Source organism: Sitophilus oryzae, unplaced genomic scaffold, assembly GCF_002938485.1.
Source record: "Sitophilus oryzae breed Bouriz unplaced genomic scaffold, Soryzae_2.0 scaffold_490_pilon_pilon, whole genome shotgun sequence".
In the NCBI taxonomy this organism is placed as follows: Eukaryota; Metazoa; Arthropoda; class Insecta; order Coleoptera; family Curculionidae; genus Sitophilus; species Sitophilus oryzae.
In genome coordinates, this window is record NW_022147074.1 from 225,122 (window position 1) to 249,802 (window position 24,681).

The 24,681-nt window shown below is 32.3% G+C and overlaps 1 protein-coding gene across 3 annotated transcripts in view; it reads left to right on the plus strand.

Annotated features, from left to right (window-relative positions):
- Window positions 1–24,681, plus strand: part of LOC115886483 (bone morphogenetic protein receptor type-1B) — a 233,300-nt gene that overhangs the window by 114,059 nt on the left and 94,560 nt on the right. Inside the window, exon 1 of one of the 3 annotated variants that reach the window (XM_030905655.1) lies at window positions 3,403–3,926. The exons of the other annotated variants lie outside the window; for them this stretch is intronic. Coding sequence (XP_030761515.1) covers window positions 3,893–3,926 — 34 coding nt within the window. The 5' untranslated portion in view covers window positions 3,403–3,892. Of the gene's footprint in view, window positions 1–3,402; window positions 3,927–24,681 lie in introns of those variants that run through there. 3 annotated transcript variants of the gene reach the window in all.

Genomic DNA, 24,681 nt, shown 5'->3' on the forward strand with positions numbered 1-24,681 from the left:
AAACACTTTTTTATTTATTATTTTAGTAAAAAAAATTACTAAAATTGAAAATTGGCTCTTGACTTTGAAATACATATTGGTACATAGGTAGCACACTACTTTTGATTTAAGACAGTGAATTGTATATGTTTAATAACAAATAGATAAAACAACATTAACCTGATATTTTTCATAATAAGTATAGCATTCGATATTTCCTAATACCATTATAAGTAATAATAAGATAAAAAAAAGTAATTAAAATAGGGACATACTCCGGTCAACATCCGATAAAATGCTTCAATATATACTCGTGATACTTTTGTAATTATTAGAATATAATCTGGAACGAAACATTATTTTGGAATAATTATTATTATTGATTTATTTACGTTTACGTACAAACTGAAACATGCAGCCATATCTTCTAAAAAACACTTGTAGAACAAATTTGATAAAAAAAATTGAGATATAAATTTATTAATTTAGAAAATATTTTCTTAATAATTCTCATTTATTCTTGCGCTCTCAATACACCCTATTCACTATTTTTAATTTTGTTAGTACTTCTTATCGTCTGAAAAAATATAACTGAACTCTAAAAGGACAAAGTCTCGTTAGTCTCGTCTTTAAAATTTCCCCTTCGTATTTACATTTGCCCAAAGAGCGTCGAAAGAAATCTTTGAGTGGCCGTTTCTGTCACGTTTTATTTTTCTATCCGATTCGAAAAGGTTTCAGCGATTGTTATTTTAGACACCATCGATAATGAGTACTCGGTTATGCAATTCACTCCCAGCAAGTTTTAAGGTTCGTAATGATAATATTGATCGACTTTTCAGGACTTCTTGCGATGGTTAAATATAAAACTGTGAGGAATAAAAGTAGACGACATACAATAGTTGATTATTATCAAAAAGTAGTTTGACTTATTGTTTGTTAATACTTTTATAACGCAATTTTTAATAAATGATTGATTCTATGTTGAGAAAATTAAGTTAGTTACTCGTCACTTATTTTTTGATTTACGAATGCTAGCTTCGAAACTAGCTTGTAATTCATCGACATTTCAAATGAAAATAATCTTGTTGTAAAAGTTTTTTTGATTCTTTATCGGTTATATCCTGATAACGCGTTTATAAATAAAAACAGGATAAAAGAAAGTATATCAACCTAGAGGAAAGCAATCTGATTAGAGTGATAAAACATAATACCTACATGTTTATTTTTTCATGAGATTCCATTATTCCATATTATTAAGAATTTTTTATTCCATTTTGTTGTAAATTTCGTTTTTTGGAAATTGTTTTTCGATTTTGTTTTAACTAAACTCTTTTCACTTTTTCATAAATTTCTAGAGAACATGATTTCAGTTTTCATGATATTTTGCGCAGATATATTAGCTTAAAAAAATAATAATCTTTTAAGTTTTTACTCAGTATAATGAACCATTTTGGTCTATATAAATCAATTTTATAGATGATTTGGAAATAATTATTGAATATTTCTAAAGAGTTTTTAAAGTTTTTTTTCAATTTTCACAATACAGTAAAATTTTTGTAAAAATTGTCACGTTAACATTAAATTTTCCAATTCTATGTAAAAATATTTTAAAAAATCCTGATACCCTCCAATTAGTAAAAATTTGGTACTTAATATGTAAACTTAATTTTTGATGCATCAAATTAATGTTTATCATAGACGACCGAATTATGAAAAAAACTGAAAAAATGAATAGGTATAATGCCTTTTTTAATTCTCTTAATTTATTATATTTCCTAATTATTAGAATGGATTCTGAAAAAATTAGACCTAAATTGAGTAACTTTATTAAAAATTACTTTGAAAATTTCCAAAAAAAAATTGTTTAAATTTTGAACCACTGAATCAATTTTTCTGGGTTTTCTTTCTTGTAAATTTAATTTACTTTTAATTTACTACCTATGTTGCCATATTATCAAGAAATTATGTTTTTAACGAAAAACTAAACAAATTTCCAAAATTTTTTGGAAAAAAATCCGAATTTTCAATTTTTTTTCGCGAAAACCCCTAAATAATCACACCCTGTAAATAGTTATTTAATTTTTAACGTATAATATAGAAAAATAGAAAGAGAACTATTAATGAAATGAAATTGATTTCAAGACATTTTCAGTTTTCAAAAATGATTCCAATACTTCAGGAAAATGAAGAAACTATTAGCGATATAGTTTTTGATGTATAATCATCCCTAATTCATACAAATGAGCTTCTGCTCTGTGAACTTCTCCGAGAAAATCAGCAATATCTGAAACAATATAACGTCAAAACTGCCTTCAAACCTAACAATACCTTAATTATGGTCCACCTTATGAACAACAAAACCAGTAGTTTTCAGATCTCAGATATCCTGTGAGTTAAGGAAACAGAAAGGTCACTGGAAATTAGACCTAAGGAACGTCAAACAAACACAATCAAGGGTGTGACATCAAAATCATTGATTGCAGAGCATATTTGATCGAATAAACACAAAATTCGATGGTCGTCAGAGTCTTGAGTTATCTACAAAAACTCTTTTGAAGATCTGAAAATTGACGGAGCAACAATATATTGTTTTCAGCTCTCCTGACATGAATTATCAGCTACTTGGGAAAAGTTTTTAATGAAAACCATTGCATGATTCCTTAAGCTATTATCCTTGAAGATTTTGTGCTTTTCATCTACAAGTAGTGTACAAATTTTGTACAGCTTTTGGTATCTGCTAAATCTGCTTGATAGCTTATAGTAGAACATTCGCCAACATTTACAGCAAACCAGATAGAAAAATACCAAAGCTGTAGTGGGTCTACTATCAGGGCATTGTAAGCTTAATAAACATCTGAAGCTCATTGGATTGAAGGATAATGCCATGTGCAGATTTTGTCAATCTGAAGAAGATGCGATAAAACACATTTCATCTCAGTGCGACAGGCTGGATAATACGTGGTTCTTTGCATTAGGCAAGATAGGTCATTTGCAAAGAACTATATGGACGGTTCAGTCACCAAATTGCTAGACTTTTTGAAAAGGGTAGGACTGGAGAATGGAACCTAAAGATCAGAAGGGTAACACGAGAGATCCGGAAAGGTCGCAGTGGAACAGGCTACAGTCATCTACTTGATAGCTTACTTTCAAATGAAACATTGTCTGATCATCTTCAAGCAGACGCTGTATACTGAAACTTCGATCGATCGCTTATTAAAGGGCCTAATTGACCACCCGCTGACCATTATCTTTCCGGGACGACACCCTTGGCGATTTCGGAACGACAAAACGTCCAGCTTCCGTCCGTAACGCGCGACTCCCATCCCTACCTTCGCACCAACACACATACGCACATTATATACCGACGAGACGAAAAGCGTCGTCGTCTGACTCAAACCGTTGCTGGCGGCTTGTTTTTTCACAGCCGCCTTCTATAACAACCTGTAATCCGCAGCCAAACCGCCAGTTGCTACGTGGATACGGTAAACGTAGGACGCAAGTACGACGCTGCTCGATAGCGCGCGCCCGATCGATCTTTTGACGTACGTAGTAAATTTTTGGTCCTTCGAGCCATTCTCGTCCCGTCGTCCTTTCTGAAGTTTTCCGGGGATTCAGCGACAACAAATGCCTTCGACGGTTGATTCTGTTGCTGGATTCAGCTCTATCGGATTCGGATAAAATTATTTTTCATATAGATGAAGAAAAAGAGAATGAAAAGTTTCAAGTTTTCGTCGTTATTGTTATTTGCCAATCAGTTTAATTTCTATCGATATCTGTGATCTTAGTGATATAAGTATTATTAATAAAATAAGGGCCCGTACAAGTACAACAAGCAAAGTGCAACTCCGATATTGTGATACCAGTATTTCTTCTATTCGATTGTTGGATATTTATTTTAAAGATAGTCTACGCAATGGCCAGAGGACGAAAGACTAGACGAAATAAAGGTATGGTTTAGTTATTTTGTTAAAACGGAAAATAATTTCATCTTCTAAATATGAAAATATTCAATGTTTAATATTTTTGACCATATAGAGACACAATCTGAAAATAATTACACAAATCGATGAATTACATTATCAGCATTATTGGTGTATTTTGATAGATTTGCGAAATCTAGGTTCCAACTGAAATTGTATACCATATACAATCATAAGATTTTATATCTAACATGATATTTTCAATAACGATATATCTCAATTTGAGTCACAAAATTATCCCATCATGATCAGAGATGTACTCGAATCATTCTTCGAAGAAACGATCAAAAGAACCATCACAGTGATCGCAATGATCGCAAACCTTGTTTAGTCCAATCTACTACAATAATAAGTCTAAACATACAAATGTTTAATGTTTTTGACTATATACAAACATTGAAAAAAAATAACACAAATCCATGAATAACATTATCAACATATGGTTAAAACCCCTAACAGCTAACATTAACATTAAAATAAAGTCTTTTAGGGTATTTTGGTAAATTTTCGTAATCCTCTGGTATAAAAGGAAAGGTTCCAACTTTAATTATGTACCACATACAGTCCATCAGATTTTATATTTAACATGATATTTTCAATAACAAGTATTGTATCTCAATTTGAGTCACAAAAATTATCCCATTATGATAAAACATTTGCTTAAAAAATTATAAAGATTCATATCCTTCTTAGAAGAAATGATGAAATTTGCATTATACCAAACCACACAATAATAAGAGAACCGCCAAAATCAGGGATCACAAACCTTGTCTGCACAAACCCACACCATATTTAGTGGTCAACTGGTAGAATTATCTACATGGAACTTCAATAGAATTTTGCCCATATAGCTTGTTTACTAATTTTGAGCATAGATTTCCAATTTAAAGATTGCCTAGTTTGACTAAAAAAATAATACGTATTAATATTGATGTAATACGATGTTTATGTTTAGCACTAAAAATTATGTTTTAATTGAATTTAGTAGTTTTTTATTAAAAACCAATTATTGGTATCATAATAAAGACATTCTATTTCTTTTACACATGTTAATCAATGCCAACAAAACATTCATATCTATCAAATGATCAACAAACTGAAAAAAAAAATCAGGTGATAACTCTCAAGTTTATAAATTTTAGCTGGTATTCCAATATTTGTTTACATTTCAACAGTTATTTATTAGTAAAATTTAGATAAAATTTTTCTGTGCTATAAAAGGAACATGTGTAAATTTACTACTGGTATTGTATTTACATGATATCTTCATTAAATATGCAAATATTACTACATATTTTTATTGTCAATATACGAAGTAAATACATGTCACTTAAACCTTCTAGTAAAGTCTTTGAAGATACCGAAAATCTCGAAAATGGCTTTATTTGAGAAAATTTCTTGTTTCTCTCGGCAATGAATAAGTGTTAATTACTAAGAATTAGCACTTCGGTATAGACATGCCATAAGCATTGAACTGAAATGGAAAACGTTCAGAATAATATAAGAAAAAAGAACATTTTAAACTTAATGGTTTTTAAAAATATTACACCAATTTTACTTAATTATTTATTGAATGAAACTACAACACTTTTAGTGATAAGAACTTTTATAAATTAATATTTCTTGCTAGAGAAATAGAAACCTTAACAAATTACAAAAATATAAATACTAACATTAACACATTTAATAAACCATTAAAGAATCAAGGAATTTTTATCATGTTGTGCAACTCAATCAAGCCATTATCATTAACAGAACATCATCATATAACCAACAAAATAAACAGAAATTCTCACAAAAGTAATTTTTTGCTTGCATTGTCATTATTTATATGCACTTCCGGATTGAAAATAATTGCAGTCATTATAATGACTAATAATTTAAGGATAGATTTACTGAATTGCAAAAATGTTCATAGTCATCAAGTTATCCTTCAACTTGATACAGTTGCTATATTGCACTTGACTGAAAATTGAAAGCTATTCGAAAAACACAGATAGCTCTATATTCTAGGAATTTATTTATTTCATTCATTTAATCACAGTACTTAATTTAGACTTTTTATATACAGTGCGAGTCTTAAATAAGTGCAAATGTTTGAGAGACAGTATATTTCGACTCCAGAACCACGTCTGAGGTTTTTTTTTCGAGAAAGAAGAAATTGAAAATTTGAAATTTTTTAATTTTTAATACAAACAGACAAAGCTAGTAGATTAAATTTACAAGAAAGAAAACACAGCAATTAAAACAAATATATATTTTTTTTAATTTTCAAAGTAAAATAACTCGGTTATTTTGGACTTTCATTAATAATTTTTGTCATTTAGAAACAGCAGATTGTTTAATAGTGATGGACTTTAATTTCTATATCTTTTCCTATTTACACACAAGTATCTAATGCACAATGACAATTTGGCCTTAATTGAAATAATCTCTCATCGGATTATATCCAAACGTTAAGAGTCAATAATTTACCAAACAATGATAACTATAGTTTTACAGTTTAATTTAATGAATACAAAATATCAGCTATTACATACATAAGTAGTAGAAGAATATATATATTTGGGACAACTAATACACAGCCGTAGTCCACTGCAAGACCAAACTATTGGTCTTTTCTAAGACTCCAATAAATGCACACCTGCGTGTCAAGGGACAAACTATCAGTGATAAGGTGTTCTGGTGTTTCCCCATTTTCCCCACAAAATCTGCATTCGCCGTTGTTTCTCAGTTTCAGCCTACTGAGGTGTTCGTTGAGGAGACAGTGTCCTGTTAGAAACCCCGTGACAATCCGAAGATTGTTTTTACTTAAATCAAGGAAAACCTTTGATTTTTCCCGGTCATAAGTTCTGAGGAACTTTTTCGAGTGTCTTAGACCGTTGGAGGACACCCATTCCAAGTTACGGATGGAGTCTTCCAGATTCTTCAGTTCCGCTTTCAGTTGGTTCCCGTTTGGAAAACAGAACGGTTCTGGTCCAGTTAGTGTAGTGCTCGCTCCTTTTCTAGCTAGATCATTTGCTTTTTCATTGCCTTCTATCCCTTGGTGAGCAGGCATCCAGAGTAGGAGGACTTTATTTTCTTTGCCTAATTTGTTGAGCTTCTCTAGGCATTCTTTGACCAACTTCGAATTGATGGTTACTGAGTTGATCGCGTTAAGTGCTGCTTGACTATCGGATAGGATGGCAATTTCCTGTTTTCGATAGTTCCTATCTAAGATAAATTGTACGCATCTTTCGATAGCGCAAATTTCTGCCTGAAGGATACTGGGATAGGTGCCCATTGGTTCGGAGTATTTGGTTTTCGGCCCAAATGCTCCTATCCCTGTCCCTGCTTTGGTTTTGGAAGCATCAGTATACCACGTTATGGTATGGTCTTTTATATGCTGAGTAAGCGTTTCTTTCTTCCAATCCTTTTTATTACTCAATACTACAGTGAGGTGTTTCTCAAAGTTGTAAATTCTTGGTATGTCATCCACTGGGAGTTGGAGAAGTGGAATTTTCTTTTTGAGGGTGTTCCAAGCCCCTGGCCTGAAAATTCTCCCAGTACTGTTTCCGTCAATGACCATTCTAATCATTGTCGCATTGGCATAACTACCGACGCCAATGTGCAGTGGTGTTAGGTCTAGAATGACCTCCATTGCTGCTGTTGGACATGTTCTCATGGTACCTGTGATGCAGATACATGCCAGTCTCTGTACTTTGCACAGGTTTTGCCTTGCTGTACGTTGCTCTAGTTTTGTATACCAAGCAACTGCTCCATAAGTAATCATGGGTCTTACTATCATGGTATACATCGAGCGCAAAATGTTAGGGGTGCAGCCCCACCTATTTCCCGCCGGTCTTCTGCATATCATGAGAGCCTTTGTGGTTTTGCTGGTAATGTTCTTAATATGCCTGTTCCAGAGAAGTTTACTATCCAGGGTTATTCCCAGATATTTCACTTCCTGTGATGGCAGTATTTCCTTTCCATCTAGATGGATTCTTTTCAAGTTTTCAAACTTCGCTTTCTGGTGAATGGCACTACTGCGGTTTTATCTGAGTTAATACTCAGCCCGACAGTCCTGCACCATCTCTCAGCGATGCGGAGTCCTCTTTGGATAATATCACACAGGGTGTCTTCATGTTTCCCCCGTGCAATGATGACTATATCATCTGCATACCCTATGCAGTGTATTCCCGCTAGAGTTAATTCTTCCAGTAGTTCATCCACTACTAAGCTCCACAGTAAGGGGGAGGTCACTCCACCTTGTGGTGTTCCTTGCGTTGTTTTAACAACTACAGTTTTGGTACCTATCTCAGCCTCTGCTGTTCGTGTTGAGAGTATTTCCCAAAACCAGCGAATTATCGTCCAATTAGCCCAACTACATAGAGAGATCTAAATATATGTAAGGGAGGTTACACCATAATTGGAAATGGTTGAATAAGCTGAAAATGATGGTGATAACATACATAATTATAGACCAATATTGGCAGGTAATTATAGTACACCAACTATATTAAATTAAACTCAACAACATTTTTATCTACATATTCCTTTTAGTATACGTTTTTATCGTTATCAATTTAATGAAATTTTAATTGATGTGGAAACACATATTTTCTGTTGTAATTTTACATTTACGATAAAAACGCTCTTAACGTATTATTTACCAACACAGTTCAGATAATACAACAATCAACATTGTGCGTGTTCACGAACACTATAAAAATGTATTCAGTACGATGTAGCTCCGCGCTCTAAATGAACATATATCTGGCGCCAAATTAATATAAGTAAACAGGACTAAATACTAAGTAAATATAGCAGTCGTTTTTAGAGAAAAAAAAGACCCAAAGATAAGTTTATCATTATACTAGGGTTTTAAGGTCAGACGCTCGGTTAAAACGTTACTAGAATTTTACTAGTTCCCGCCTTTTTACTGAATAAATTTTATACATTGCTTGCAGCTTTTTTAAATTTAATATAATAAATGTTAGTCCCTAACATTTGTACTTAGAGTTCACAAGTAAAAAATAAAAGAATTTTATTTGATTATACGTTTAAACTAGTCTATTTCGACGACAGGCCATACCTTCATAGTAGCAAAGTATCTTCAAATTTCAGCTAAATGCATTAAAATAACTAAAAATTTTACACAGTTTTATATATACAAATAAATAGTGATTAAACAATTTAAACATTGTTTCAAACAAACAACTTCCTGTTCCAAATATGGATTTATACCTTTCATTTAAGAAAAGAATCATCGAAATTGGTAAGGCAAAAATACATTTTGAGCTTTTATATCGATTTTTTTCAAAATTTGCTCACCCCTGTAATGATTTTTTATTTTTTCAGATAAAAAAGGAGATTTGGTATGTATGTATATGGACATGACTGACTTTCATGACTTTTTATTTTTAATTGGTACGCTCGGTATATTTTTACTTTATTTGATAGACAATGACATTCTGAATAGAATGACATATCATAATGTCAACTTTTGACATCTTCGCTTAACAAATTATATTTTAAATATCAATCTAGAGTATCATGTCTGTGATAAAACCACCATAGATTAGATCATCATATGTTTTTTGTGACTTTTCCTGGCCGGTTAAAAGATGCCCAAATCGTATTGTTAATCATAACTCATAAAATGTACAATTAACACATAAAATGTTTTCAAATGGGACGAGGATGGCTAATTAGCATATTTGGGAAAAAACATTTTTTACGATTAATTTGGTACCACAGAGTTGCAATTTGGAGTCAAATTTTAGTTCAGCCATGACACCTTTATATATTGAATTAAAAAAAAATTAACCGAAAATGTCAAAAGGTGACATATGAGATGTCATTCTATTCAGAATATCATTTTCTATCGAATAAAGTAAAAAAAATCGAAGATACCATTTAAAAATCAAAAATTGTAGTCATTTCCTGTAAAACAGGAAATGGTCAAACATAATTAAATACGTCAATCAATCCTCATTTATGTCATGTACTAACATACCAACTCTCGTTTTTTTTGTTAGAAAAAATAAAAAAAGTTATAGGGGTGAGCCACTTTTAAAAAACACCCGGTATATGTTAAGAATTGCCGTTTTTGTGGCTTTAATGAATTTGGTTACTATTAATTATCATGGGCATATGCTTTATAAATACATTACACCTACATAAATATCGGGAATGTATGCTATTAAGATATTTTTTATAAACTTTCACTTTCATTTTTGTATCAATATGGTTTCTTTTTAGAAATTCTGGGTATTTATGTCAATATTTTGAACGTTAATTTTATAATTAGATTTTCAATTTTATTCTTGTTAAGTATGTAATTTTGATTATGTTATTTCAATTATTTCTATATTACCATATTAATAAAGCGTTAAATTAAGAATTTGTGCGTATTTTGTAGATTATATTGATTTTTGAAGTACAGTTCATAACAAATAAACTTTTAGTCACGTGATTAAGCTTGACCAGTACAGCGTTGCCCACGTTTACATAGTTTTCTTTTAATCACAATATTTTTTTGGGAAATAAAAATAATTTAATTATAAATATATAATATATAAACAGTTATTATTTACATCAACAAAAACTCACCTTCTTAACAGCACTTAAGGGACATAAAGGGCCATTACTAGCGCTTTACCATTCAAAATATTCTAATAAAGTTGCGATGAGTTTTTTACGGCTATTAAGCTATCTTGTACACTTCGCACTAAAATAGGTTCTAAAAAGAACAATGTTTGACTGCAAAGTCTGCTAGTAAACATTTTTAAGCTTAAAGTATCAAAACACTAATTAATTTAATCCAAAAACTCGTAATACAAAATTTAAGTGTCAAAAAAAATGTCAGGAAATAAATAAATGAATGTGGCAACTTGGCATTTTTTACAGCAGAGCTACCACCTGAATTCCCAGCGGGAAATTATGTCCATGTTTAGCTAAAATGAATTTAAAAATCGCGCCCTAAATTACGTAACTAAGAGTTTAATTGGTATCAAATATAATATGTCTGACTACTCAATTAATAGAATAAAATATTTAATTTAATTTTACAGATATACATTCGTAAGTATCTATTTTTAGTTCATTGTTTTCTGTATCTAAAGCTAGAAAAATTATATCTAAAGGCATAAGTACCCCTAATTGAATTTTAAAGTTTATTTATATTTTTATATACAGGGTGGTCCGAACTGTATTCCGGAAACTTCGGTAGCATATTCCGCAGGTAAAAAAAAGTAAAAAAGTTCCTATAAATGTATGTCCTGAAATGCTTACTTTCAGAAATACAGGGTGTGGAAATTTCATTTTTATTTCGATTTTTTCTAAATAATTTCTGAAGTAACGTCATTATTTGGATGAAAATCAGTGTCTGGAAGTTTTTTGACATGAGAAATTTGATTTTGGTATCAATATGACTCCTACTAGTAGAGGGCGCCACCTACATGTATTTTAACTGTTTTGAAGCGTAATAACTTTTTGTCCGTACCTGTATAAAACTACCGAGCAAAAAAATATACATCTCTGTGACTTTTTACGTAAAAAATATCTCTTTGTAAAAATCGCTACGAGCAACCATTCTTAATATATTTAGAATGGAAATAGACAATACATGTCATTACTGACGAAAAATAAACACGTTGAGTAGATAGTTAAATAAAATAATAAATTAAAAAATAATAAATTTAATAATAAATTAAAAAAATAATAAAAAAATAATAAATTTTTGGGAATTTTTTTTTACTGAATCATAAATTTTTCTGCAAAAAATGATGATAAAACAGTTTCCATTGAACTTTTGGCACAAAAACATTTCAAATTAATGATTTCAGTCTAATAAGTATTCAGTCAACATGTTTAATTTATGTCAATGATGACAGGTATTGATAATTGCGATTCCAAATATCTCGAAAACCATTACTCGTAGCGATTTTTACCAAGAGACCTTTTTCGCGTAAAAAACGTCGTAAATGTATATTTTTTACTTAGTAGTTTTATACAGGTACGGACGAAAAGTTATTACTCTTCAAACCAGTTAAAAAATATGTAGGTGGCGCCCTTTACTAGTAGGAGTCATATTGACATCAAAATCAAATTTCTCATGTCAAAAAACTCCCAGACAGCAATTTTCATCCAAATATTGACGTTACTTCAAAAATTATTTGGAAAAAATCGAAATAAGAATGAAACTTCTACACCCTGTATCTCCGAAACTAAACATTTTAGGACATACGTTTATACGAACTTTTTTATTTATTTTTATCTATAGAATATGCGGCCGAAGTTTCCGGAATACAGTTCGGACTACCCTGCATATTTTTTAATCCCATGTAAATGTAGAAAAGGGAAAGCTACATCGTTCTAAATCCAATTCTTCATTTTATTTATCAAAATATCAGACTTCCACATATGTTTTATTTAAAAATGATTATTTTTAGCGTATGATTGAAAAAAACGATTCAAGTTGGCTTGGAAATGACGATCGATGACAATCACCATATAATTATTACAGCGATCTTTGTTTCCAAGCGTTCTCTGACATCATTTTCTTTTCGGTCGCATGGTATACTGTTCATTTTCACCTATATAATAATAATAGCTCCCGTATATAGCGTTTGACACCTTGGGAGTAGCAAGGTACAGCTTGCCATACTAGAACCGTTCGGTATACAAGGAAGGTAATGTGGCTAGCATTACGCTTCAACCGCCTATTTTCACTGATTACGCTAAAACTAATTCCATATAAATATGAATACCAACAAAAATCACACACATATATAATCTACTAATTTACATATATTTGAAATGCTAACGCATTTTATTAAAATTTATTTGATCAGTAGCAGGAAATTCTTCTTATTATTAATTACAAAATTTAAATCTCCGTAAAATTCAAAGAAAATCTCTAATACCAGTAGTAATTGATGTTTAGCCTGCAGCACTAAAACATTATCTAAAAGCACGAAAAATTAAAAACGCTAACATGCTTCTGACGCGCTGCTGGTAGAAACGGGAATACACCTGAACAAATTGATTATATTTATTAAACGGCGAAATAAAACAAGAAGGTTTGATTGAACGTCCAATAGAAATAGCAAAACTGCGAGCAACTTGTAAATCGAGTGCTAGCTGTCAGTCATGTAATTTCTTCGATGGGAGACTATGATTAAAGTAAATCAACACTGCAATATTTGCTTCCCGTTTGATGGGGAGCATTTATTTATAAATATATATCATCGCATATTTGAAATTGGATATTCAAATTCGAGTTGATTCTATTTTTACTAATAGTAAATATTACATGAAGGTAAGCAAAATTTAAGATTTACTGGTCTGTGATTGTTAAACAATATACAAAAGACGATGTTTTATGTTATTTATGCTTTTTGTAAAGGGGAAAAACTTGAAAAGCGTCAATTTCTTAATTTTAAGATTTTACAATATTATAGTAGGTCTATTTTAGCCCTACAAAATGTATAAACTCTTCTAAGTTGTTAAATCCTTTGATAAATGCCTAGTAAAATTATACAGGGTGGTATAAAAATTATACATTGTATTTCGGAAACTTCGGCAGCATATTCTTCGGATAAAAATAAGTAAAAAAGTTAATATAAACGTATGTCTTAAAATAATTAGTTTCGGAGATACAGCGTGATGTAGAAGTTTCTTTTTTATTTCGATTTTTCCAAATAATTTCTGAAGTAATACCATTATTTGGATGAAAATTGGTGCCTGGGAGTTTTTTGACCTGAGAAATTAGATTTTGATGTCAATATGATTCCTACTTGTAGGGGGCACCATCTACGTATTTTTAACTGGTTTGAAGAGTAATAACTTTTCGTCCGTACCTGTATAAAACTACTGAATGAAAAAATAATCATTTACAATGTTTTTTACGTAAAAAAGATGTCTTGGTAAAAATCGCTACGAGTAATGGTTCTCGAGATATTTGAAATCGAAATTATCAATACCTGTCATCATTGACATAAATCAGACATGTTGACTAAATAGTTATTAGACTGAAATCACAAATTTGAAATGTTTTCGTACCAAAAGTTCAACAAAAATTGTTTACCATAATTTTTTTTTTGAAGAAAAATTAATGATTAATTTTCAAAAAATAAAAACTTTCCAAATTACCTACTCAACATGTTTATTTTTTGTCAATAATGACATGTATTGCCTATTTCCATTCTAAATATCTTGAGAACGGTTGTCCGTAGCGATTTTTACCAAGAGATATTTTTTACGTAGAAAATAACGGAAATGTATATTTTTTCACTGAGTAGTTTTATACGGGTACGGACGAAAAGTTATTATATTTCAAAACAGTTAAAACACATGTAGGTGGCGCCCCCACCTACAATATTGACGTTACTTCAGAAACTTGAAAAAACCGAAGTAAAAAAGAAATTTCTACCTCCTGTATCTCCGAAAGTAAGTTTCTAACCGACATACATTTATATGAACTACTATTTTTACTTATTTTTATCTGTTGAATATGCTGCCGAAGTTTCCGGAATACAGTTCGGACCACCCTGTAGAATGCACGGAAAGAACCTGATAATCACAAGCCTTCCAGTGCTCTCCTGTAAAATTAGTTGAAATGGCGCTTATCATGTTTTTCCCCTGGACCCTTCAAATTCTTTAAAGAAATCATGTAATTTACAGGAAGTATACAACATTTACATTGTCACATTAATTTTACTCCATGCCTTTCCATAATATCAAATTAACAAAAATCGTCAATGTTTTTAATCAAAACATAAATGTCTCACGGCATTAATATATCTTGAGAAGGTTCTATGTACGAAAATAAGCACATGACTGTAAAACACGTCCAGTCAAAATTAACGATATTCGACATTTTTTCGTGTCTGACCGTGCAAATTTACGCGATTTCGGCGACAGAGCGACAGCAAACCTCAATACCTTGCCAATTATTACAAAACGTACAGTTATTGACGCGAGAGATCTCATCATTAACAAGTAGGTTATTTAAACAATCCCTGGATCCCAGTCAAAACAGTTCGAGTCAATAGATATTAATAAAGAGCTATTTATAATGTTTATTAATCCTGTCTAATGGGCTTTTTCAACCTTGAGACAATACGTAATGCAGTTAGAATGAATTCGATTTTTGTCAATCTTGTTAGAACATTTCTGACAGGTTTCATGGTAGAGATGTGCCCTTTATAGACAGTTATCTTAAAACGAAAACGTAGTGCTACATTTATTAGGCTGTTAAAGTTGTTTTGTTTCTATTAATTCTTAAAGATAAGTGTGGCTCTTGTTATGGTTAATTCAACTTAAAGCAGAGCTCAAGAACATTCTCCAACCCCGGTCTAAGATGCTCAAAGAAATTTCTCGGAATTTCCGACAGAGAAAAATCACAGAATTTCCTTGATTTACGTAAGAACAATCTTCGGAATGTCAAGGGGTTTTTAACAGGACACCCTCAAAAGAAAACTCTCAAAAAGAAAATTCCACTTCTCCAACTCCCAGTGAATGACATACCAAGAATTTACAACTTTGAGAAACACGTCTCTGTAGTATTGAGTAATAAAAAGGATTGGAAGGAAGAAACGCTTACTCAGCATATAAAAGACCATACCATAACGTGGTATACTGATGCTTCCAAAACCAAAGCAGGGACAGGGATAGGAGTATTTGGGCCGAAAACCAAATACTCCGAACCAATGGGCACCTACCCCAGTATCCTTCAGGCAGAAATTTACGCTATCGAAAGATGTGTACAATTTATCTTATTAATAGGAACTATCGAAAACAGGAAATTGCCATCCTATCCGATAGTCAAGCAGCACTTAACGCGATCAACTCAGTAACCATCAATTCGAAGTTGGTCAAAGAATGCCTAGAGAAGCTCAACAAATTAGGCAAAGAAAATAAAGTCCTCCTACTCTGGGTGCCTGCTCACCAAGGGATAGAAGGCAATGAAAAAGAAAATGATCTAGCTAGGAAAGGAGCGAACCCTCCACTAACTGAACCAGAACCGTTCTGTTTTTCAAGCGGAAACCAACTGAAACCGGAACTGAAGATTCTGGAAGACTCCAACCGTAACTTGGAATGGGTGTCCTCCAACGATCTAAGACACTCGAAAAAGTTCCTCAGAACCTACGACCGAGAAAAATCAAAGGCTTTTCTTGATTTAAGTAAGAACAATCTTCGGATTGTCACGGGGTTTCTAACAGGACACTGTCTCCTCAACGAACACCTCTGTAGGCTGAAGCTGAGAAACAACGGCGAATGCAGATTCTGTGGGGAATATGGGGAAACACCTGAACACCTCATCACTGAGTGCGCCGAGACGACGACCATTCGTGCCATGAACTTTGGTACGGCTTATGTCAAGGATGGAGAGCTAGCCTCTGTGGAGCCGTCTCAGATACTAGCTTTTGTTAAAGCCTTGAGACTGTATGATGAGTTATAACTCGTTATAACTCAAGAAAGTGGAACACACAATAGATGTTTAAAGTTGCGGTGACTAACTTCCCTCCAAAACATTATACATTCTACAACAGGACACTGTCTCCTCAATTAACACCTCAATAGATTGAAGCTAAGAACAACGGCCAATGCAGATTCTGTGGGGAAAATGGGGAAACACCAGAACTCCCCATCACTGAGTGCGCCGAGACGACAACCATTCGTGCCATAAATTTTGGTACGACTAATATCGGAGATAGAAAACTAATCTCTGTAAAACTGTCTCAGATACTGGGTTTTGTCAAAGCCCTGAAACTGTATGATGAATTATAACTCAAGAAAGGGGGACACAATAGATCTGTAAGGTCGCGGTGATTCACTTCTACCACCCACCCCCCTATACTACAACCTATGGTCAATTTATCTTCACTATTTACAAGTAGTTGAAGATGGTTCCATATTAACTTAAGTCTTGATGATATAGAAGTTTTATATAACGTGGATTATTGATTCATATTCGGTATGATGAGAATATTTTGTTGCTCTCATTCGCAATGTGTGTGAATTATGTGGTTCAACCCAATGATGACACATAAGGAAGAACATTGACACTAGTTGTTTCTAAAATATTTATTATTTTTAGTCAAAATTATTTTTGGTCTATATAATATCCAATATAAAGTCTTACTAACTTGTTTGAGAGGATTATTCTCTAATACATGTCCAAACTACAGGCAAATATCACATAGCTAAGGAATATAGCAGCTGAGTTCTTAGTAGTAAATAAATTTAGAAATAATATTTAGAAGTATTAGTTATTACCATCTTGTACGGTGATTATTATCAATCAATATTTAAATATACAGAGAATATATAAATTGTTTGGAGAAGTATTTAGCCTTATATAACAATTCTCGTATATATTGTGTTTGCAAACGTGATTTGAATTATTCATAATATTGAATTAAAAATACAGGAAACTAATTTATTTGATAGAAAAGGAAAATCTTGTAATTATGGGGATCATTTTTTTTCATAGTTCTATTAACTCAGGAGATGCTCATTGTGTCCCTAATTTGTATTATATTTTACCCAAAGGACTTGCCCTGCTGTATCTTTAAATATCTTAAATCTAATTTCGTATATTCTTATTATAATGGCGTGAAAATATCAACGAAATTTATTAAATAAATATAATTAATGAAAAATCCTCCAAAATTCCCTACAAATTAAAAAAATAGAACTTATTAGATTAGATTAGATTTTTGAGGTGACAATGTTCTAGTTCGAAAAATAAAAAAAAAAGATGAAAACTGTTAAATATGAGATTTAATAGAACGCTAACACTATAAACAATCACCAAACTCTATCGAAAATTAACCATACGATACTAAAGTTTTATTTGAACTGAAAACTAAATTTCTAGCGACAGTTAACAAATTGTTCGGTTTCTGCACATATAATCGAATACAGAAGCTGTACTCATCTCTCACCATGTCATCAATGAAGATATAGTAAAAGTAAACGAGTAAATTCCCCTTTACTGCTGAAACCCAGAATTTCGAGCGTTCCCTTCACCCCAGAGTCATTATTTACTGTCGAAACCCCGTAATTAATACGGATGACTGGAGGGGCCGCGCAGCATTTGTAAAACGACGAATCCATAAATATTCCGCAAAAAGGCCGCAGGGGAACCGAACGAAATTATGGCGTAGGACGATACTGTATGTTAATTATCGTAGGAACTAGTCGAATAGCTTTAATAAGCGCAAAATGTCGAAGGCCCAGGATGTCGTACGAAATGATTTTCAATTATTCGTTCTTCAAGCCCACACTCGAAGAATTAACATTAAATTGCGTATTCAGCTTAATTTTCATTCAACTTTAATTAAGTATTAGATAATACCGGTTGTTTCTGAAAAGTGGCTCACCCTTTTGAAATTTTAATCTAGAGTGCCATGGATGTGTTAAAAACACTAATTTTTTTTTCTAATTTCTAAATTTAATATTTTTGGTGCGTCTCCTGGCCGGTTAAAAGATGCGCAAATCGTATTTTTAATCATACCTCATTTTTTCAAATACACACACCGGAAAAATATAGGGATATCATTTTATTTAAGTTAGGCTATGTTTTTATGATAACTGGCCAGAATTCATTCAAATAACTCTGTTTAGTATTAAACGACATTATGGAGCGTAGACATCTTAACAGAGACGAAATGCTAAAGGCCATGGGTATGCTCGAAGCTGGAATGAGCTAAATCGACGTAGCTAGAGCATTAAATACAACGCAAAGTGTAATATCGCGATTAAGTGCACGCTACCGTGAAAGTGGTGATGTTGCTGAGAGGCACACAGGGCGACATCGCATTACTACCCCTCAGCAAGATCATTTTTTACAATTAAATGCTCGACGCCGACTGACTCTTACAGCACCAGAGCTTAGTTTAATTATTCAGGAAACACATAATGTAACCGTTAGTCCTGACACTATTCGCAATAGATTAAGAGAGGTCAACTTAAGAAGCAGACGCCCCTGGAGAGCTCAACCCTTAACGAGAGGAAATCGAGAGGTACGATATTTGTGGGCTCAAAATCATGTTCAGTGGTCGAATGAACAATGGGCCAATGTTCTCTTCACGGATGAGTCACGCATTGGAATTCATCCGGATTCGAGAAGGCTTAGGGTATGGAGAGAACCGGGAAATCTTATTCGGTTGGATCATATTCAGGAAGTGCACCCTTATCAAGGTGGAACAGTTATGGTCTGGGGAGGAGTCCAGTTAGGCCGAAAAACCGATCTCGTTTTTCTTGAAAGGTTTCTAACAGGAATCACATATCGTGATTTAATTCTTGAGCCTGTCGTGTTACCATATGCCAATGATTTTGGAAGAAACTTCATTCTCATGCATGACAGTGCTCGGCCTCATACAGCCAGAGTGGTAAGTGAGTTTATCAATGCTCATCAATTAAACATCTTACCCTGGCCGGCACAATCTCCTGACCTCAACCCCATCGAGCACGTATGGGACGCGATCCAAAGAAGAATTTTGAGAATGGGTATGCCTCGTGAAACTCGTAGGGATCTGGTTCGGGCCGTGAATGCAGCGTGGCACGCTGTACCTCAAGAAGAGATCGACAACCTGATAAGGAGTATGGAGAGACGATGTAGGGCTGTAATGAACAGTAGAGGAGGCCATACCCTTTATTAAGTAAAAATGGTTTTATCTTTTTTTTTAATTCACAGTTTAGAATAAAAAAGAATGTGTGTATTTTTTTGAGTTCAATAAAAATCAAGGTACATTTGAAAAATTTGGTAAATTTCGCATTTTTATTCCAATACGTCCTGTAAACTATTTGTTTATTTTAATTTTATTATGTCAGAAATGCAAATAATAAAATTACTGACGATGGCTGGATAAAATTGTAATATCCCTAGACTTTTCCGGTGTGTGTAGAACGAGGACTCATTAGCATATTTGTGAATGATTCTAAAACTTTTTGTGTCGTGCAGTATGCAATTTTAATAGAATTTTGGGCTCTATAATATACTAATTTTATTTTCTCTTGTTTCAGGTGAGATAACAACACTTCTTAAATGAGATTGGAAGGTAAACTAGAATAAGGTTAAGATATAAAGTGAGTTTTTTGTATTTTAATAAGACTATAAAGTGAAAGTGATAACAGGAATATTCTGTTAGTAACACTTAACACTCCAAATCAACACCAAATAAAAGCACGAGTTAAAATTATTTTTGGTTTTATATAAAAGCCACTGGGTTTACAATCCATAATGTCAAAAATGTCTTAGTTTTTCTTAAATTGAACTGAAATTTAGATAATTAAAACAAACAACGTTTCAAGCAAAATAAATTAAAAAGTTGTTAAAAGATAGAAGGATATTGTCTTTAATATATAATATTTAGATAAAAAATGTGTTTCTGTTTTATGGGTAAAACTTTTATTTCTCAAACAGCCTCTGAGAAATCAATCTGTGTTTATTATTTAAAAAAAAACAATATTTTTTTTCAGAAACCTGATAATTAATTTAAGAGTAAATTTTTTAAATATATTTTGTTGATGAAAAATAAACTGTTACTTTTTATAGAAGAAAATAATATAACAGATGTTTTGAAATACGTTACTGTAATCCCTTTAGTCGTAACTTATACAAAGTCTCGTGCTAATAAGTCAAACTCATTCCACAAATAGAGTCGTAAAAATAGAGAGAAAAAATCAATTACAGACTCGTACAGAGCGAATAGAACTTCCGCATCCCTCCTATAAAAACCCACCCCAACTATTTCGATCGGCGAGGTCATATTTTATTTCCTCGATGAGCATAAAGCCATTACGATGGGGGATGATGGTTGGGGGGTGGCATGCACTCGAGAAATGTTCAACCCCATTATATGCTTAGGGGTACGTCAGTGTATTTGCAGATAAATTCCATTTTGGATGTTAGGTCGTGAGTAAATTGAAATTACAGCACTTTGTAATGTTTATCAATAGAATATCGGCTCAATAGAATATCTAGTTCTTCTCTTTATAACTAGATATAGAGAAAGAAATAATAGTTATTTTTTATACGAGACGATAAAATGGTATTTTATCGTCCACCTAAAAGATTAATTCGCGAGCGATGAAATCGCGAGTGAATTAATTTCGGGAGACGATAATGCAATTTTATCGTCTTGTATAAAACAATATTTTTTCCATAGCGAGTTACGTTTTAAAAAAATAACCAGTAATTATTATTTCAAGGAATTTATTACGAGTAGAAAAAATATTGTGCTGGGTTGCCGTTGGTTTCTATGTAATTTGACAAATAAACAAAGCTGTCTCTTTAGTTGTCAGTTTTGAGTCAATATTTTTTAATTCTCTTTCGTGTCGATTGCTGATTGAATTGGAGCCATAAATGGCTCAAAACGAAATAAGTAAATTACCAACAGATATTCAGGCTGGGGAGACAAAGCCATATCCAAACTACTTCGAAAAAATCCCGAATAACTTATGAAAAGGAATACAAAAATTTTCAAAATGGAAGCAATTAAAAAACGTGCGAAAAGAAATAAAGTTTTTAACCTATTCACTGTTAAAGTATCATTTAATCTACCCTTGCGGTTATAGTACTATTTTATCTACTTTAATTAAAATACGTGCATAAATATACTGAAAAGAAGATTGTACCAAATTATAACAAGAAGTATCTCTTGTAAAACCCAAATCATTATTTCACTACTAAGACAAAGATTTAGAAACTACAAAAATAAGAAATCAACTTAAAAATGTGTTAAATCTACAATAAAATGGTAATATCAATAAAAACAAATAAAGAGATGCGATTTTCCGTTATTTTTGAGAACGCACTCTTCCTCATCAACACTTTTTCTCTGAATACAAATTTATAAATTCAATATACCTACCTTAATAATATTTCTTACTCGCTGTTTTCTTTAACCAATTCTATTCTTTCATACAAAAGCCATCTTTTCATTGTCCAAATCGATTCACTTCTATTGAAAAGTGTAAGGTCAATCTCCTTCGGCCCGCCTCTTGCAAGTAAATCCATTTGTTTGATATGGCTGGATGCAAAAAGAAACAAATTCTATTATTATTTAAATGAGCGTCATAATGGAATAGCATGACCGGTGTGTGCCATGCCTCCTCTCTGTATCTAATTTAAAGAATACGACGTCTTGATAGGTACATACGTATACATCATTATAATTACAATACCTTCTGAATTATTTTTACATAAAAATAAACCATCTGTCTTTTGGCCATCGGCGTTTTTGAAATTAATGATGTTAGAAGATATTTAGTTAGAACTACTCAGTATATGATTAATGACAAGAAGATATTGCCACAAAACGTAAGTTACATTTTTGTTGCAGAGTTTGTTTCATTGAAATGATTAAAAAGGACTGTCGTATTAGGTTGAGGGTATGTGATTTACAATATTATTAATACAAAATTGGAACTTTCTTCTTACATTTCGGCCCGGACATCCAGTGTCTATGGTCAGAAGTATCACTAGCCATTTTCAAGGTGTAAATAAAAATCTTAAAACTACTGAGATAATATTCTGGAACAAACCATTTACCCGTGATAGAGATGGGTACAGTCAAGCTTGAAGTTCTGGAAATTGTGGAAATTTTCACACATGAATTGCTACAGATGTTTTTGTTTTTTGATATTAAATGCTCTTGATTTTATCTAGTCTGGGCTTTTTTATGAGGATATGTTAAAGACAGTGTTTACAAAACTCGATTATTGACAACATGAGTAAAATGATTGTAGCTGCTTATATATGCCTTTTGAAATGAAAATATCTTTTGAAAAAAGAATCATTTTATGCATTTAACGGGAAAGGAAACATTTGATTTCATCTAGCTAATTTTTGTCACATAATTATACGTCTGTATCTAGTTTTAATTCTGTAATAGTTAAAATATGTTTTAAATGTGTATATTTTTATTATCGTTAGGTATTTTACTCTATATCCTCTAATATTTGTTAAATTAACAAAAAGTATATCATATCCACTCTAGATTTTTTCAAATAATAAAGATCTACTTACGCAAAATCATAAAAATTAAAATATCTAGGAAAATCTTTGTGTGAGAGGTAGACAACCTAATAATATTTTGAAGATATATGAATTCCCTATTGAACACCGGAGTAATATACTGGGTGTTCTATTCGAAATAAAGGAGTAACTTGCTTTTAAAAGTGACCAATGCTCCATATTAATGTTGTCTCACCCTGAATAACTTTTCGGGTCAAATTTTAATTTGGTTTAACATATAATGGTTATTGTAATTAAATATCAGGCTATACAGGGTAAATTAAAATTTAGGTAACTGTTATTGACAATAAAAAAGACTTCTTTAAATTTCCTTTTAAGTATTTTATGGGCAACCCGAGCTTCCGACCACTTTATATTGCGTAGTTTGAACCACACATGGTCTTCAATACCTGAATCATTAGGTTTGTTCCAACCCGCCGCAGAACCGTCACCGAACGATCACGCTCGTGCGCAGTAATTCAAATGTGTTCCAACCGAGATTTGACGATTATCGAACGATCCTATTTGCGTACCAACCTACCTTGGGATCGTTTAGTTACGATTTCAGAACGGTACATGGTCCAAATTGAGAACTGTTTGGGTTGACTTGCGCATTAAAGCATATTGGCAGGGATTATCGATTTTTAACAGCTAATTCTGGTTCGGCGTCCGGCTGATGCTTCTGTCTGGTTATTTTTTACGAATTCGAATACGTGTGCGTTATACTTTTACTTGTGAGTTTGTGTGGAGTAAATCGTTCGGAAATTTTAATTAATTTTTTATTTATAAAATATTGTTCAAAGATTCTACCAATGCAATGAAATAACAGGAAACTACGCACAACAGGATCATAAAACAGAGGATAGGTAAGTGAGTTAGTGAGTATACAGTTGAAACAACACTTACCAACAATTACTGGATTCTGATTCTCCATTTCAAGAATAATAATTATTATTATTATTGCAAATTGCAAACATACTAAATAATAGGGTTATGTTATGAAATTCTAAACAAAAACAAAAAACCGATCGATACACGCACGCTTGGCACTTTGACAGTCCCGAAAACAATCCACAAAGCGTTCCAACGTTGAAGTCCGCGCATGCTAACAAAGTGCCAGAAAATCGATTCGAGTACGATTTCGAAACGATCCCGAAATGCTGGTTGGAACAAACCTATTGTCTACCAAATTCAAAAACACACGTACTATAATCTCCTTAGAACTTGAACCTCAATTTGCCCAAGATGCAGAACGAAGTAAAAACTAGCTGTGTGCTGTGTTACTTTATTTCCAGAAATATTTCGTTTGGTTTCTCTGGAAATTGCCTTAAATCTGTGCGCTCTACGATGTTGTGGAATTTCGGATGCGTTTGCGGTTAACGACTTTCGCCTTGTTTATGAATCTGTAAGTCGTGATTTATCGTGTTGAAGGAGTCGTTATTCGTGGTTCTAAAACAGCAATAAAATAGATACAGCACGTGAAAAAATGTGTTTTTTTTTTGTGGAGTTCAACCAGTGTTTTCTAATTTGGTCGACAAATTATTTGTCAAAAAGTCAAAAATATGTTTCAAGCTTTTCTTTGAATGTATGATTTTTTTCGTATTTTCATCATCAGTGTCTCGTTGAATTATAGTTATTTTTCATACACGACCAAAAAGATGAATTAATTTCTTTCAGACGATAATGCAATTTTATCGTCCTGTATCA